Below are 16,187 nucleotides of genomic sequence, written 5' to 3' on the forward strand. Positions count from 1 at the left end.
GCACCACTATCCCCATGGGTGATGGGGTGGTGCTGTGGTGTCACTCCCTCTACCTAGCTCTCTTTGAAATTTATTTCTTTAAAGTTCTTCCTATTTTTAAAAAAATTATTTATTTATTTATGAGAGGGATAAGAGGAGAGAGAGAAAGAACCAGACATCACTCTGGTACATGTGCTGCCGGGGTTTGAACTCGGGACCTCATAGCTTGAGAGTCCAACACTTTATCCACTGCGCCACCTCCCGGACCACCTATTTTTTTTTTAAAGATTTTATTTATTTATTTATTTATTTATTTATTTATTTATTAATGAGAAAGAGAAGAGGAACAAGAAAGAATCAGACATCAATCTGGTTCATGTGCTGCCGGAGGCTGAACTCAGGACCTCATGCTTGAGAGACAAAAATGCCCTATCTGCCGTATCATCTCCTGGACCACTCTCTTTGAAATAATAATAATAAAAAAAATTAAGTTGACCTGAGAACAGGGAGTTAAGTGCAGTTGCTCTGCATCAATTAATTACAATTGATGATCTGCAACAAATCAGAAAATTAAGTTTGAAAAGTTTTGTTTATTTATGAGGCAGAGGGAAGGAGAGAGAACCAAAGCACCACTCTAGCACACGTGATGTGGGGGATCGAACTCAGGACCTCACACTTGAAAGTCCAATACTTTAACTATACTGTGCCACCTCCAAGGCTGAGTAAAGAAAGAATTTTAAGGCAAAAAAAAAAAAGGTGTGAAAGACCTCTGTGAAGAAAGATTTGAACACAGGCTGGTAGTGCAGGGAGGAAGCCAGTGTGTGGCCACCTGACAGAGGAATGGCAGATCATCGGTCTGGAGACAGATACTCCAGAATTTTCTTTTCCTTTCTCTCTTTTTTTTTTTTTTTTAAACCAGAGCACTGCTCAGCTCTGGCTTATGATGATGTGAGGAATTGGACCTGGAACCTTAGAATCTCAGGCGTGAGTGTCTCTTTGCATAAGTATTATGCTGTCTGCCCCCACCTGATACCTCAGTTTTCCAACCTTGAGCTGGAGAGCCTTGGCACTGGTCACCTCTTAAGCTTGCCTGTCTCTTCTGTAAAGCTGGGCCTGAGGTCCCTGTCTGTGGTCTGCAGTGAGGACCCAGTAAGAGGCAATGGGGGTGGGGGGACACAGCCCACCCCCAGCTCTGAGACACAGCCCACTAGATGCTTCTGGAAGATTCCAGCCTGCTTGCCTGCTCAACTGTTCCTCAGGTAGCTGAGGTGGCTGATCAGACATTTTTTTTCTTAATACAGACTCGTTAAACTTCTCACCCACCCTCCCTAGGGCCCTGCCAGCATGGGAAGTGGGGCTGTGGGAGTCAGGCCTCTCCTGGCTCTGCCCCTCCTGCTCCCAAAGGTTTATTTATTCACCATGAGGGGGCCAGAGTGCCACTTGTCTAGCTCAGGCCTGCAAGTTCTATGCTCCAGTGTGCTGTCTACTTGGCCTGCAGTCTCAGTCTCTCTCTCTCTCTCTCTTTCCCTCTTTCTTCCCCCCAATTTAAGTATTAACCAGGCCTGATCCTGCTTAGCTTCTGAGATCGGACGAGACCGGGCATGTTCAGGGTGGTATGGCTGTAGATTAAACCTATAGCATCTGGTCTCCCAGGCAGTTCTCCGTCCAAGTTCTTTCTCGCTCTGTCTCCCCGCTCTCCTCTCCCTGCCTTACTTCTATTTTTTATTTTCCTATTTAATTTATCATTATTTTGATAAGACAGAGAGAAATTGAGGGGAGGAGAGAGAGAGAGAGAGAGACCTGGACCTGCAGGCCTGCTTCACTACTTGTGAAGCTTCCTCCCTATAGGTGGGGACTGGGGACTTGAACCCTGGTCTTTGAGCATGGTAACATGTGCATTCAACCAGGTGCGTGGTCACTGTCTAGTCTTTCTCACCTCTCTTTTGCTATGGAAGTTTGATCCTCTGATTCCACCACTCCTGGCAGACTTTTATTTTTTCTTTTCTTTTCTTTTTGTTTCTTTGAATAGAGATGGAAATTGAGAGGGAAAGGGGAGACAGAAGGGGGGGAGAGAGACTGAGCATTATTTCACTGCTTGTGAAGCTTTTCCCCGCTGGTGGGGACTGGGGCTTGAACCCTGGCCATTGCACATTGTGATGTGTGCATTCAACAAAGTGAGCCACCACTCAGCCCCCATTTTCTTCAAGATAGAGAGCGGGAAGAGATAGCTCAGGATTGCTCTCCTGTTCATGACACGCCCCTGTGCAGATTACTCCCACATGGTGGCTGGGGACTTGAACATAGGTTCTTTCTTTTTTTTTTTTTTTTTACTTTTTTTGGATTTTTTTCTTTCTTTCTTTCCTTTTGTTGCCCTTGTTGTTTTATTGTTGTAGTTATTATTGATGTTGTTGTTGTTGGATAGGACAGAGAGAAATGGAGAGAGGAGGGGAAGACAGAGAGGGGGAGAGAAAGACAGACACCTGCAGGCCTGCTTCACTGCCTGTGAAGCGACTCCCCTGCAGGTGGGGAGCCGGGGGCTCGAACGGGGATCCTTCCTCCAGTCCTTGCGCTTTGCACCACATGCACTTAACCCCTGCGCTACCGCCCGACTCCCGGTTCTTTCTTTTTTTTTCTCCTTCCTTCCTTTTCTTTTGAATCAGTTATTTTGCTGCCCAGTTATTTTGCTGAGGCAAAATAACTGTACAATTACACCACTCCCCGTGGACCTTTTTATTTTCTTTCTAGTTAGAGGGTGAGAGACAGAGAGGAAGAAAGAGAAGATTTGCCACCTCACTGCTCCACCACTCATGAAGCTTCCTCATGCGGGCGCTCCCGTGTTGTGGTTGGGAGGCTCAAGCCTGGGTCCTCACACATTAAGGTAAAGTGTGTGCTCTGCTGGGCGAGCCATTTCCTAGCCTTTCTGTGTTTTTTTTTCTCCTTCTGTATATAAAGGTTTATGGTTTAATGAGGGAGACCAGAGCACTAGTGTTGGGTTTTGAACCTAGGTCATGATGCAGCAAAGAGTTTGCTCTACCTGCTGAGCCGCTTCCTTGGCACATTCTTCTTATTGCCTCCAGGGTTATTGCTGGGGCTCAGTGCCAGCACTATGAAGTCACAGCTCCTGGAGGGCATTCTTTCCTCTTTGTATTTTATTGGCTAGGACACAGAGAAATTGAGAGGGAAAGGGGATGGGGGGGGGAGAGATAGACAGACCTGCTGACCTGCTTCGGCGCTTGTGAAGTTTCCCCTCTACAGGTGGGCAGTGGGGGCTTGAACCTGGGTCCTTGTGCATAATAAAGTGTGCACACAACTGGCGCTTCCCTGATGTGTTCTTTCCTTCTTCCCTTCCCTTCCCTTCCCTTCCCTTCCCTTCCCTTCCCTTCCCTTCCCTTCCCTTCCCTTCCCTTCCCTTCCCCTCCCCTCCCTTTCCTTCCCTTTCTTCTCTTTCCAGAACACTGCTCAGCTCTGATTTATAGTGGTGTGGTGGACTGAACCTGGGACTTTGGAGCCTCAGTCTCTACATAAAAATTATGCTATCTACCCCCGCCCTCCCCAGTGCATTCTTAAATTGGTTACATAACCAAGTAGGACTTGAGCCCATCCAGGCTCTTTGAGATTGGGTGCCGTGTATCTCAACATGTCCCTTAAAATAGGAGGTGAAGCTTTAATTAGCTACAATCTATTGCCGCAGATCTAAGAACTCTGATCAGAAAGTCTGAAGGGGGCTGGGAAGGGCTTGGGGACCTAATAGTGGATGAAGGTGTCACATAGTTCAAGGTGCATTGCTAGGAGAGGAACCGGGAGGCACAGGTGGTATCTGGGCCATATCTCCCTGCTACAAACAATCTCCGGTGTCTTCCCTTCCCCCATCAAGATGAATCCACTGTGTGTGTGTGTGTGTGTGTGTGTGTGTGTGTGTGTGTGTGTGTGTGTGTGTGTGTGTGTGTGTCCCCAGCTCTGGAGCCTCACTCAAACTTGATTTCACCACTCCCAGGCCAGTTTTTCATTCTTTTTACTTCAGATATACAGAGACAGAGACCACAGCACTGGAGCTTCCTCTAGTACCATGGCACTCCTGTGTGGTTCTAGGGCTCAACCCAGGCCACATACACGGCAAGGCACACACTCTACCTGATAAGCTACCTTCTCAGTCCCCCCAAAGCGCCCTCTTGACCTTGGCCCACAAGGCCCCACATGCTGCGCCCCCACTGCTTCTCACCGTACCCTTTTCTAATCATCTTCCTCATTATTCAGTGGCTGCACTGCCCTTTCTGGCTCTGTCATGGCAGGCGTTGTCCTGCTGGGCCTTTGCTGTCCTCTCTGCCTAAACATTGTCCCTGTGATCTGCTGTCCCCTCTTCAGAGCTCGGCTCAAGGTCACTTTCCCTGACTAACTAGGAAGCCCCCAGCGGGCTGAGTCTCTTCCCAGTGTCCCTTCTCCCTCATGGCAGGTGACCCTCTCTGCAGGCACACTTGTCTAACTTCCAGTGCTGGGATTCCAGCTTTGGTTTGGTTTCATTCCCTGCAGTACCTCCTAGGGGCTGGGACATGTGACATAGGCGGACCCCAGGCTGTGCTGAATGAAAAAATGATTGGCCTGTGCCCACACTGCAGCCTTGGTTTCCCTGGGTACTTCATACATTCTACTTTGCATCAGTGCTCCTTTGCATCTGTTCAGAGCATAAGCCAGAAAGTTAGAGCAGCTCCGTAGAGCTTGTGAAAGGGAAGCATTTAGTACCCAGCGCCTTCTCTGTGTCTCGGTTTCATGTGAGGCAAACGCGGACACGTGTATTTGCCTTGCATCTGTGAAGTCAGGGCAGCACCTGCTTTTCAGACGAAATACCAAGCTGGCTCATGACCTCAGGGTTGTCAGACGCCACAGCACTGACTGGCTCCTCCTCTTCTTTTTCTTGTGTGGATGATCAGGATGAAAATATTTCTAGTCTTGGGAAGGACTGATTTTTCAAAAAGATCTTGTCCACGACTGCCTGGACTTCACCCATGGGCGGACCTAGATACCACCATTCGCAGCTGTCATGTCGTTTTTATTATAGTATTTGACCACAGTCACCTTTGCATGCGGTTTAAAAAGTCCTTTGGTTCTTTTTCTTTTTCCTCCTCCAGGGTTATTGCTGGGCTCAGTATCTACACCATGAATCCAACACTCCTGGAGACCATTTTTTCCCCCTTTTGTTGCCCTTGTTGTAACCTCCTTGTGGCTATTATTATTGCCATTGTTGATGTTGTTCGTTGTTGGACAGGACAGAGAGAAATGGAGAGAGGAGGGGGAAGACAGAGGGGGAGAGAAAGACAGACACCTGCAGATCTGCTTCACCTCCTGTGAAGCGACTCCCCTGCAGGTGGGGAGCGGGGGGGGGGGGGGGGGGGGGCTCGAACCGGGATCCTTACACCAGTCCCTGCGCTTTGCGCCACGTGCGCTCAACCCACTGCACCACCACCCGACCCCCCCCCTTTGGTTCTTTTTAAGACTTGTAGAAAGTTCTCCTGGTGCCCTCCCCTACCTCTGGTGTGATAATTTCCTCTTCCTCTGTCTGGACAGAATCTTCCTAGTTCTCGTTTTCATGTTGTTATACCCCACCCCCACCCATAGTGGGCAGGCATAGCCTGTCAACTTCCTGCTCTGGAAGCGAGGCTTCACCTAGCCCTGGTGTCCCCTGGGTCCCTTCACACGCATAGACTCTAACATCCTCCCATCAGAGTTGTGTGGTAAAACCAGTTACTGCCTGCCTGCGCAAACTGGTCCCCAGTCCGATCACTGCTCTCACCCTGGCTCGACTCTTACCTGGACCATGGCAGCATTTTCCTACTTGTCTCCTCATTTCTGCCTCTACTCTGTTTTCTTTAGTCTCAGTCCAGCAACCAGCACGGTCTTGTTAATAAATCTGGAGCCAGGGAGACAGCTCTGGCTTTCAGCCCTGGCGTCAAATGGGAGAATCATGATGGCACTTGGGGAAGCTCCATGGATAGTGGATCAGTGTTGTTGAGGTGTCTTTCCTCTCTCTAAAATACATAAGGCAAGGTTTTTTTTTTTTTTTTCCCAGAGCACTGCTCAGCTCTGGCCTATAGTGGTGTAGGGGATTGAACCTGGGACTTTGGAGCCTCAGGCATGAGAGTTTCTTTGCATAACCATTGTGCTATCTGCCCCTGCCCTAACATAAATAAAAACTAGACCCAGAGAAGTCGTTCAGTGGTGGTGTCATGCTAGTACAAGGTGCTGGAATCATCTGGACCCTCGGCTCCTTAGGTTTGACCCAGCTAGGTTTGACCCCATGAAGGACCTCTGCCCATTGTCTCCCCGGGCCCTCCTGGCCACAGCCCAGCCCTGCTCAGTCTGTAGAGGAGAGAGGACCACAGGGCATTCTAGGTGGAGTGCACTTCCTGTGGCTGTGCAGAAGTCACCCGCTCCCCTTCACTATCGCCCTCTGCACACGTGCTGCCTTCAGAGGCGGGCCACTGGGTCTCAGTCTAAAGACTCAGAAGGCCTTTTCTCTGCCCCCTTTCCAGGCCCTCCTGGGGGGTCCCCACCCGAAGGGAACTCCACCTACCCGGCAGAGCCGGTGCTTTGGGCACGGGCTAGAGCTTGCTCTCTCAGTCTCTCTCAGTCCCCGTGCTTCTGTGCCCAGCGTCATAAGAGGCCTCCTCTTTCTTTAGCTACAGATCTGGGACACGGCTGGCCAGGAACGCTTCCGCACCATCACGCAGAGCTACTACCGCAGTGCCAATGGGGCCATCCTTGCTTATGACATCACCAAGAGGAGCTCTTTCCTGTCAGTGCCTCACTGGATTGGGGACGTGAGGAAATATGCGGGCTCCAACATCGTGCAGCTGCTGATCGGTGAGCTGGGCGGGGGGGTGGGGGGGTCAGGCTGTGGTGCTCAGCCCACCGTCTTCTGTCCATCTAGAGCACAGAGAGGCTGAACTGGGCCGGGCAGGGACAGGGCCAGAGCTCTGCGTGTGTGTGCGTGTGTGTGCGTGTGTGCGTGTGTGTGTGTTTTCTGTCTGTCTGTCTAGTATCTGGAAGTGAACTCAGGGCCCTGCATATGTGTGACGCTACTGAACAGCCTCCTCGGCCCAATTCTCTTCCTCCCTCCTTCCTTCCCTCCCTCCTTCCCTCCATTCCCCTCTCTCTCTTTTACTTTTTTTTTTTTAATATTTATTTATTTTGGATAAAGGCAAAGAAATAGAGAGAGGTGGAGAAAGAGGGGAAGAGAGAGGGAAATACTTGGCAGCACTGCTTCACCGTTTATGAAGCTCCCCTCCCTGCAGGCGGGAGCTGGGAGCTTGAACCTAGGTCCTTGTGCACTGTAATGTGTGTGCTACTGGGGATGCCGCCACCCGGCCCTCTCTCTCTCTCTCTTTTTTTCTAAAGTAGGGAGACAGCAGCCTGGGAGATAAAGCAGTAGAGTAGATACTGGATTCTCGAGCATGATTGTCCCAAGTTTGATCCTTGGCACCGCATATGCCAGAGTGATGCTTTAGTTCCCTATCCCTCTTTCTCTTTCATAAGTAAATAAATAGGGAAAAAAAAAGATAGAAACAAAGAGCAAGAGAGACACCAAGCACCATGCCACCACCCACGAAGCTCCCTTGATACTTTCTGAGGTGCTTCCATGTGGTGCCAGGCTTGACCCCAGGAAGGCCCTGTGTATAGTAAGGTGTTCACTTTATTGGGTGAGCTATTTTCTGGCCCCATCTTGCACACTTTAATTCTGCTAATGACTTAGAAAGTTGTGATCAAAACAAGTTTAGAGGAAGGCAGGACACTAGCATTTTCTTGATAGGGATTTGCAGTATAGCTAATGCTGGCCTATTTTTATTGTTACTTCTGTTATTATTATTGTCACCAGGGTTATTGCTGAGATTTTGTGCCTGCACAATGAATCCACTTCCTTTTTCCCTCCCCCGTCTCCCCCCTCCTATTCCTCTTTCTCTTCTAACTCCTCCTCCTCTTCTATTTGAGAGGGCAGAGAGAAATTGAGAGGCGAGGGGGAGATAGAGAAGGAGAGAGACACCTGCAGCCCTGCTTCACCGCTCATGAAGCTCCCCCCTTGCAGGTGGGGACCAGGGACTTGAACTTGGATCCTTGTGCACAGTAACGTGAGAGCTCAACTGGGTATACCACACCCTTCCCCAGACAGACTTTTTTTAAAAAAAGATTTATTTTCCTTTTTGTTGCCCTTGTTTTTCATTGCTGTTGTAGGTATTATTATTGTTGTAGTTATTGATGTCATCATTGTTAGATAGGACAGAGAGAAATGGAGAGAGGAGGGGAAGACAGAGAGGGGGAGAGAAAGACAGACACCTGCAGACCTGCTTCACCGCCTGGGAAGCGACTCCCCTGCAGGTGGGAAGCCAGGGGCTCAAACCAGGATCCTTATGCCGGTCCCTGCGCTTTGTGCCACGTGCGCTTACCCTGCTACACTACTGCCGGACTCCCAACATGGGCATTTTATCTGCACACAGTAGGCTTATAATCAACCCCAGGTACCTGCCCACCACCCAGCTTTAAAAGCTAGCAACTAGGGTGCAGTTTCATCTCTACCCTCTTTCCTTATATTGTTTTGAAGAAAATCCTAGTATCAAACTCTTTCATCAGTAAGATGAAAAGAAAGGTTCCAGCAAGAATCTATGAGACCCAGTGCCTAAACCTACAAAATATATAATACCGTCCTCACACCTGAGAGAGCACAGTTGTTCATGGGTGTCACATGTGCTCTTTGCAGTTTGTTGAAATCAGTATCCAAGTGACTTTTGCACCTTGAAATTGGTTGCTGCGTCATTTTAGGTTACAAAGAATTTCTGTCACCAAGGAAATGTTAGATTTTTTTTTAAATATTTATTTATTCCCTTTTTTGTTGACTTTGTTGTTTTATTGTTGTTGTTATTATTGATGTCGTTGTTGTTGGATAGGGCAGAGAGAAATGGAGAGAGCAAGGGAAGACAGAGGGGGAGAGGAAGATAGACACCTGCAGACCTACTTCACCACTTGTGAAGCAACTCCCCTGCAGGTGGGGAGCTGGGGCTTGAACCAGGATCGTTACGCTGGTCCTTGCGCTTTGTGGTTGTAGTTTTTTACGAGAGCACTGCTTATGGTGGTGTGGGAGATTGAACTTGGGACTTGATGGAACATCACACATGAGAATCTGTTTGCATAACCATTATGCTATCTACCCCCGCCCAGAAATTTTAGATGCTTAAAAATCATAGTACTAAAGTCAACCATTTAGGGACTTAAAACATTCTTCTAAAAACTGGGTCAAGGAGTAGTTGAGCAGATTGTCTAGAACTGTCTAGCGTCTCCGACTGCAGGAGGAGCCAAGTACCTACTGTGGGCCAGGGACCTGCTGGCAGGAGGGCTCAGGCCTTGTCACTTGGCAGCACAGATCCAAACCTGAGCACCACACAGGCAGGAGTGCTGTGGCACTGGGAGAAAGTCTGGGCTCTTCCCTTCTCTCCCTAAGTGGGTGAAGGAAGTCAGCCTGGGAATGATGGAACTGCACATGCAGGAGGCCTACAGTCTGCAGAACAATAAACAAATAACAAAAACACCATCAGAAACATAAAACAGCAGCGCTGAGGAGACAGCATAATGGTTAAGTAAAAAGACTTTCATGCCTGAGGCTCTGAAGTCCCAGGTCCAGTCTCCATCACCACCATAAACCAGAGCTAAACAGTGTTCTGGTAAATAAAAAGAAAAAAGAAGAAGAAAGAAAAGAAAATAGGAGAGAGAGAGACAAGATAATAAGTATATTGGCCCAGGAGGTAGTGCAGTGGATTAAGTGTTGGACTCTCAAGCATGAGGTCTCTCTGCTTCAGTCCCTGACATGGCATGTGCCAGGGTGATGCTTTGGTTCCTGCTAATAAATCAGCCTGAAGGAGGGGGAGGAGGGAGGGAGAAGGAGGAGCAGGAGGAACAGAAGTAGGAACAGGAGGAGGGGATTTTAGCAAAAACTAAACACGCTATGCCAGGCTCCTTTGTGGACTCTGATGTTTGTGGATGCGGGGCAAGGGCAGGTTGTCATCTTGTTCTTGGTCATCTTGTCACTGAATCCCCCTGCTATGCTGAAGGTGGTATTGCAGGTAGAGAAATGGAAACTCAGAGATGAGGTGATTACGCAAGAGTCACATAGCAATAATAGCAGACCAGAGTTTCTATCCAGGTCTTCTAGCTCTAGATAACTTGTAATATTTTCTTTTTAAAAAGATTTACTTGGGGGTCTGGCACTGGCGCAGTGGGTTAAGCGCACGTGGCGCAAAGTGCGAGGACCCGTGTAAGGATCCCGGTTCGAGCCCCTGGCTCCCCACCTGCAGGGGAGTCGCTTCACAGGCGGTGAAGCAGGTCTGCAGGTGTCTATCTTTCTGTCCCCCTCTCTGTCTTGCCTTCCTCTCTCCATTTCTCTCTGTCCTATCCAATGGCGAACAACATCAACAATGGTAATAATGATAACCACAACGAGGCTACAACAACAAGGGCAATAAAAGGGGGAAAAAATGGCCTCCAGGAGCAGTGGATTCATGGTGCAGGCACCGAGCCCAGCAATAACCCTGGAGGAAGAAAGAAAAAAAAAGATTTACTTACTGAGAGGGGGGAGGGAGACAGAGAACAGGAACCAGAGCATCACTCTGGCACACATGATGCCAAGGATTAAACTCAGGACCTCATGCTTGAGAGTTCAGTGTTCTAGCCACTGCTTCACCTTCTGGGCCACCCATGGAATTTTTTTCATCAGCTCCGCTGTTTTTAATTCTTGTATAGTCAATAAAATACACAAGTTCCTAGCAAAGATTAAAGAAATGGGAAATAAACCCATTTTGAATCTGGCCCACACTGTACTGGGAGAAACTTCCCTGCTATGATACCCCTCTCTCTCCATCTCAAAAAGTCAGCGTGGAGCTGTGAGGGCACACACACATGCACATGAAAAGAAGCTTCTATGTGGTGGAGGTGTCTCTTTTACCTGTCTCTCCACCCCTTGCTTCTTTCTACCTTTCTCTTACCCTCTAAAAAAAAATGTCACTGAGAAACAGTAATGAAGTCATCAGATACCTACCTCTAGCAGTAACTAGTGGCAAAAAGAAAAAAAGAAAGAAAAGAAAAAATGGTGTGTGGAAGAAAGGCCCTGAGTATGTGATTTCAACAGTTGGCTTTTGCATTCAGAGAGAGGAAGTGACACCACAGTAGTGGAGCTTCCTCTAGGACCTAGCACCCCTCCACACACCCCCCTGTAGGGCTTGGCAAAGCAGTCGCCCTACCTCCCGCCCCTGTTTAAGGTTACAGGAGCCAGGGAGGCAGCTCAGAGAGTAAAGCTTAGGACTTGCATGTATGTAGCTCAGGCTCAACCCCTGGCACAGCCCACACAAGGGCAGTGCTCCGGCCTCCTCCTCTCTTTCATGAAATAAAGAAAGCCAATAAGCTTGGCAGTCAGGACTGTGTTCATCGGGTGCTGTCAATGTGTCTTTGCTGGCTCTGCAGGTGGCATAGGGCTGAGGGCAACCCTGGACCTCACCCCACTGCCCCGGCCTTTCCTCACAGGGAACAAGTCGGACCTCAGCGAGTTCCGAGAGGTGCCCCTGGCCGAGGCGCAGAGCCTGGCAGAGCACTACGACATCCTGTGTGCCATCGAGACCTCTGCCAAGGACTCCAGCAACGTGGAGGAGGCCTTCGTGAGGGTGGCCACGGAGTTGGTGGTGAGGCACGGGGGCCCACTGCTCAGCGAAAGGGGCACCGACCACATCCAGCTTGACAGCAAGGACATTGGAGAGAGTTGGGGCTGCGGCTGCTGACGGGCGAGGCTGGCCCACCAGGGGCCTCCTGTCTCTCTCTCTCTCTTTCTCTCTCTCTCTCTTTCTCTCTTTCTGGCCTGCCAACCCCAGCCCTCCAGACCTGATCCTCCAGGGCACTGGATAAAGTCCTGGAGTTAACCATCCTGGGGCCTGGATGCTTGATGGGAAGGTTGCCCTGAGGATGCTGGCTGGTTAGCAAGGGGTGGAGTGTGGGCCCCTCCTGCCAGCTGTCACGTGCCAGGCCTACAGCAGAAGAGGGGCCAGGGACGTGCTGCCCCCCACCTAGCCATTTCTTCCTCTGGGTCAGCTGCAGTTGTGGCAGTGAGCTTTCTGGGGATGTGGCCCCGATCCTTCTAGGCCATTCCAGGGCTTCCCTCTGTTGCCTCAGAGAGTCAGAGCAAGCAGCCTGCAGAGTGTCTTTCTGAGCACAGCACAGGGGAGCCCCTTCTCAGCGGGGGACCTCCCCTATCACTGCCAGCTCTCAGTCCACAGACAAGCTCAGCCCTCTCGTTGCCTTAGCAAAACCTCTCTGGTTGTCCCTGTCACATCTACCATGGTCTGGGTATGAGTGTGGGGGCACTGCCCTCAGCCACTCAGGCACTGGCTTCTGGGGCAGGGACCTGGGGGGTTAGAGGATAAAAGCTGGGACAGCAGACACTTAGGGGACAAGAGAAAACTTGTGTCCCTGAGACTCAGGGCACCCAGTCTTAGTGCCTGAGCAGAAGTCCTTCCGGCCACATCTGTCTAGTCTAGAGTTTCCTGAACACGGGTGAGGCTTGGTCATCTCAAGTTTTCTGGGCCGCCTAACCCTTGCTGGGTGCTGAGGTCAGGAGGCAGGGTGGGGGTTGCAGCAGTGGCTGGGAGAGGCAGATAATGTCAGCCAAGCCATCCCCATCCCCCTGTTGGGCCAGTCCAGTGTATCAGGCTCCTTCCATGTGGGGGGGCCCAGGTAGTTAACTGCTTTCTGAACCCTGAGCCAGGTCTCATTCAGAGGAGCCCAGACCCCAGACAGGACCTGCCCTGTGGCCTGAGCAGCCCCTTCTGGGCAAGAAGGCAGACCGTCCCCCAGTAGCCACATACCATCTGGTGAGGCGGGGTGGTTTGTGGAGCCTGCATAGAGGCCGAGCAGTGCACAGCCCAGGCTGAAACCACAGGGCCAGGCTCTGGAGGGGCAAGAGCTGCTGGACAGGTCCACACACTAGGGCTGGGCTGCGTGGACAGAGGCCCCTCCATGGCCCTGCCCTCTGGGGAGAAAGTACCTTCCCAAAGAGTCCTCCATTCAAGCCAAGAACACAGATCTGCAGGGTTGATGCTTGGACAGAACTGGGCTTCAGCTCTGGGTAACAGTTCCACAAAGTCCCACCCTGCAGGGACCAGCCACTCTGTGTGTGTTGGGGGCGGGTGGACAGACAAGGGGTGTTGGTAGAGGGGCCTGGGCCTGTACCCTGCGACTGCCCTGCAGCCCCAGCCCCGGCTCCAGCTGAGCACAGGTGGTGACCCTGCCCTTTGCCACCCCTTGTCCCTTCTGGGAGCCCCGCCTCCCCCGCTCAGCCTCAGGCCTGGGGGTGGTGCTCAGGGGCCCTGCTGAGCTTAGGGCAGGGAGATGTCTCCACCTGGCTCCTGGACACACAGATCAGCTGCCAAGGATCCGAGTAGGCACAGGGACAGCTGACATGGGGCTCATTTGTCATCTTGGATTGGGGGCCACCCCTTGGTGGGGAAGAGACATTTGATTTAGAGGGGTCAGGGGTAGCTGCTCTCTGCCTCTGGGTGCCCAAGCCACCGTGGAAATGACACCTCACTTCATTCCTTTCCCCAGTGTCAAGACAACCTAGACCTTGGAGTGGAGGGTCTCCTGCCAGCCCATCCTCTACCCCAGAGCAGCCTTAGGCTACTTACACTCTCCCTCTACCCAGGCACAGTGTGGGGGGCCCACCCCCGCAGCCCCTATGCCCTTCCACTCCCAGCAGGTGCCACCCCCTCACCTTGACTCCAGCTTCTCCTGCCCTAACTGTGCTGCTGTCAGTGTGACAGGACCCACAGTGACCCTTGGCCTGTCCACCTGCTCCAGCACCTTCCAGGGGCCTCAGAGCCCTTGGAATGGGGTCCAGATACCCAGAGGACCTTAGAGCTATGTCTGGTTTCTTCCTTGTTCCCCAGAAATATCCTCTGTGAAGGCCCTCCTGGCCTCCCGAGACCCCATTTCTTGGGACTGTCCCTGTTAATTCATGTCACTTCGAATTCCACCAGTGACCTCACTCCCTGCAGCTTGCCCCTTGTTCACAGGATGAGTTCTTTCCCTCTGTCTCCAGCCCTTGGTCTCCAAGCTTTGCCTGTCCTAGGTTGACGCTAATTCCTACAGGGGCCAGACATGCCAGATTGGGGTCCTTCTCAGGTATAGGACACTGGCTCTGTGCTGCCCCATCAGGCGGGGCAGGGCAGGGGGCTTGGCTCAGCACCTCTCCAGGCCTGCAGTCAGATGGGGCCCCAGGCTTGGGTAAGAGAAGATGGGGAAGTCTGTGAGCCAGAAAACAAAACTGGCCTCTGTTTCCTTCTCCCAGCTGCCCAGGGCCTCTGGGGCAAGAGGAGGCCAGTGTAATATCTTCCTTTGTTTATCAATTACCCAAGAGCAGCAGGTGGGGTCATGGACCAGGGGGCAGGGGCAGGCATGCCAGGGAGTGTCCTGGCAGTGTCACCAGGCCCCAGACAAGGGTGGTATGTGGAGCTAGCTGGTGGCTTACACTGACAGGAGCAGTGTCGGGTTGGGACTTGGGTCCTGACTCCTAAGCCACATGGAGTGTGGTCTCTGCTGGGACCCCGAGGATGCAGGAGTGGAGCCAGTCGGAGCTCCTGATTCATATTGAATTCAGTTACTCTTCCCCAGGGGGGGCTGCCAGGGGTGGGACCCTAGGCCCCCTCTGGCCCAGACTGGTGTGTGTGTGTGTGTGTGTGTGTGTGTGTGTGTGTGTGTGTGTATGTGTGTGTTGGGGGTGGGGAGCTCAGCCAGTCCATGGATGCCATTTGCATTTGGGAATTTTTCACATGACCTATTTATGAACATATAAATCTTTATATCAGATCTATTTTTTAAAACCTGGAAGAGTTGCCTTGATGGAAACTCAGCAGAGCCAGAGTGTACATATTCCTAAACCATTAAACAGATTTCTGTAATGAGCCGATGACACCCTGAGTCTTCTCTCATTGTCCAGCTCCAAGCCAGCCATGGCCCCCGAAGAGGGTTCTTCCTGCCCAGCTGCGACCCCCCACCCCCAAACCAGCATTCAGATCTTGGTTTGGAGAGGCTACACATTTCCCTCTGTCCTTCTAGGTCTCTGCAGAGAGCTCTGCCTCTACCAGTGGGGTCCCTGCAGAGAAGTACTCAGTACCTGAGGGGCCCCAGCTCTGCCAGGGGGCTTGTGTGCACTGGCCGTGTCGCCTCAGCCTCTAGGCCCCAGTCCCTCAGTTGGGTTTGTGTGGGTGAAGGAGGGATGTCAGGAAGTGATTGCGAGTGTACCAAGGCCAGTGTCCCTTCCCCTCTACAGCCCTGTGGGTTCAGGCGCAGGGGTTCATTGTCTCTCAAACTCTGTAGCCACAGTGAGAGAGAGCCACTTCTCTCTGAAGGCAGAGAGATCTTTCTGGAACCAGAAACCCATGAAGCCACAGCCTGCTGAGGTCACCTGATCTGGTCTCTGAGAAGGGGCTGCTTGTGCTGCACCTCTGCCGAGATGGAAGGACACACGGATCAGACAGGCCTCCGCTTGAACCCCAGCTCTGGGGCTAGAGAGCTATTTCACTAGGCAGAGTGTCTGAGCCCTGGCACCATATGAAAAGTGCTTTGGCAACAGGAAGATCTGGTGCTATGCTGTCCCTCCCTTTCTGTCTTATCTGAATTAATAACATGGCCAGAGAAGTGAAACCGGGCATGTGTGAGGCCCTAATTCCACAAAACTAAAATAAAAGAAGACCCAGGTCAACCCTGACTAGTGTGGCCTTGGGCAGGTCACTTCTCCACACACAGCCAGTGAATGTGGAGCCTGTGAAGTGGCTTAGTGGATAAAGCACTGGTGTCAATCATGAGGTCCCGAGTTTAATCCCCAGCACTGTATGTGGCAGAGAGTAATGCTCTGATTCTCTCTTCTCTGCACTAAGTAAATAAACCACTTTAAAAAGTGAATACAGGGAGTCGGGCGGTAGCGCAGCGGGTTAAGCACATATGGCGCAAAGCCCAAGGACCGGCATAAATAAATATTAAAAAAAAGTGAATACATATTTTAAAAATTAAGTACATGAATAACAAATGCAGAATTCCAGGGTCCACTAAGGCCTCCTGAGCCAAAATCTGAATTTTATTTTTTCGATCTTTATTTCGCTACCAGGATTATTGCAACTTGACTGATTCAGTCC

At 51.1% G+C, this 16,187-nt stretch overlaps 1 protein-coding gene across 1 annotated transcript; it reads left to right on the forward strand.

Moving 5' to 3' along the window:
- Window positions 1-6,650: 6,650 nt before the first annotated feature.
- LOC107522963 (ras-related protein Rab-43) lies at window positions 6,651-14,957 on the forward strand (the record flags this gene model as incomplete). The annotated part of the gene is made up of 2 exons (XM_060183934.1): window positions 6,651-6,834; window positions 11,533-14,957. Coding segments are annotated over 2 exons (435 nt in total), but the record flags the coding sequence as incomplete, so codon positions are not given.
- Window positions 14,958-16,187: the final 1,230 nt, after the last annotated feature.

This window comes from Erinaceus europaeus, unplaced genomic scaffold (assembly GCF_950295315.1).
Source record: "Erinaceus europaeus unplaced genomic scaffold, mEriEur2.1 scaffold_538, whole genome shotgun sequence".
Lineage (NCBI taxonomy): Eukaryota > Metazoa > Chordata > Mammalia > Eulipotyphla > Erinaceidae > Erinaceus > Erinaceus europaeus.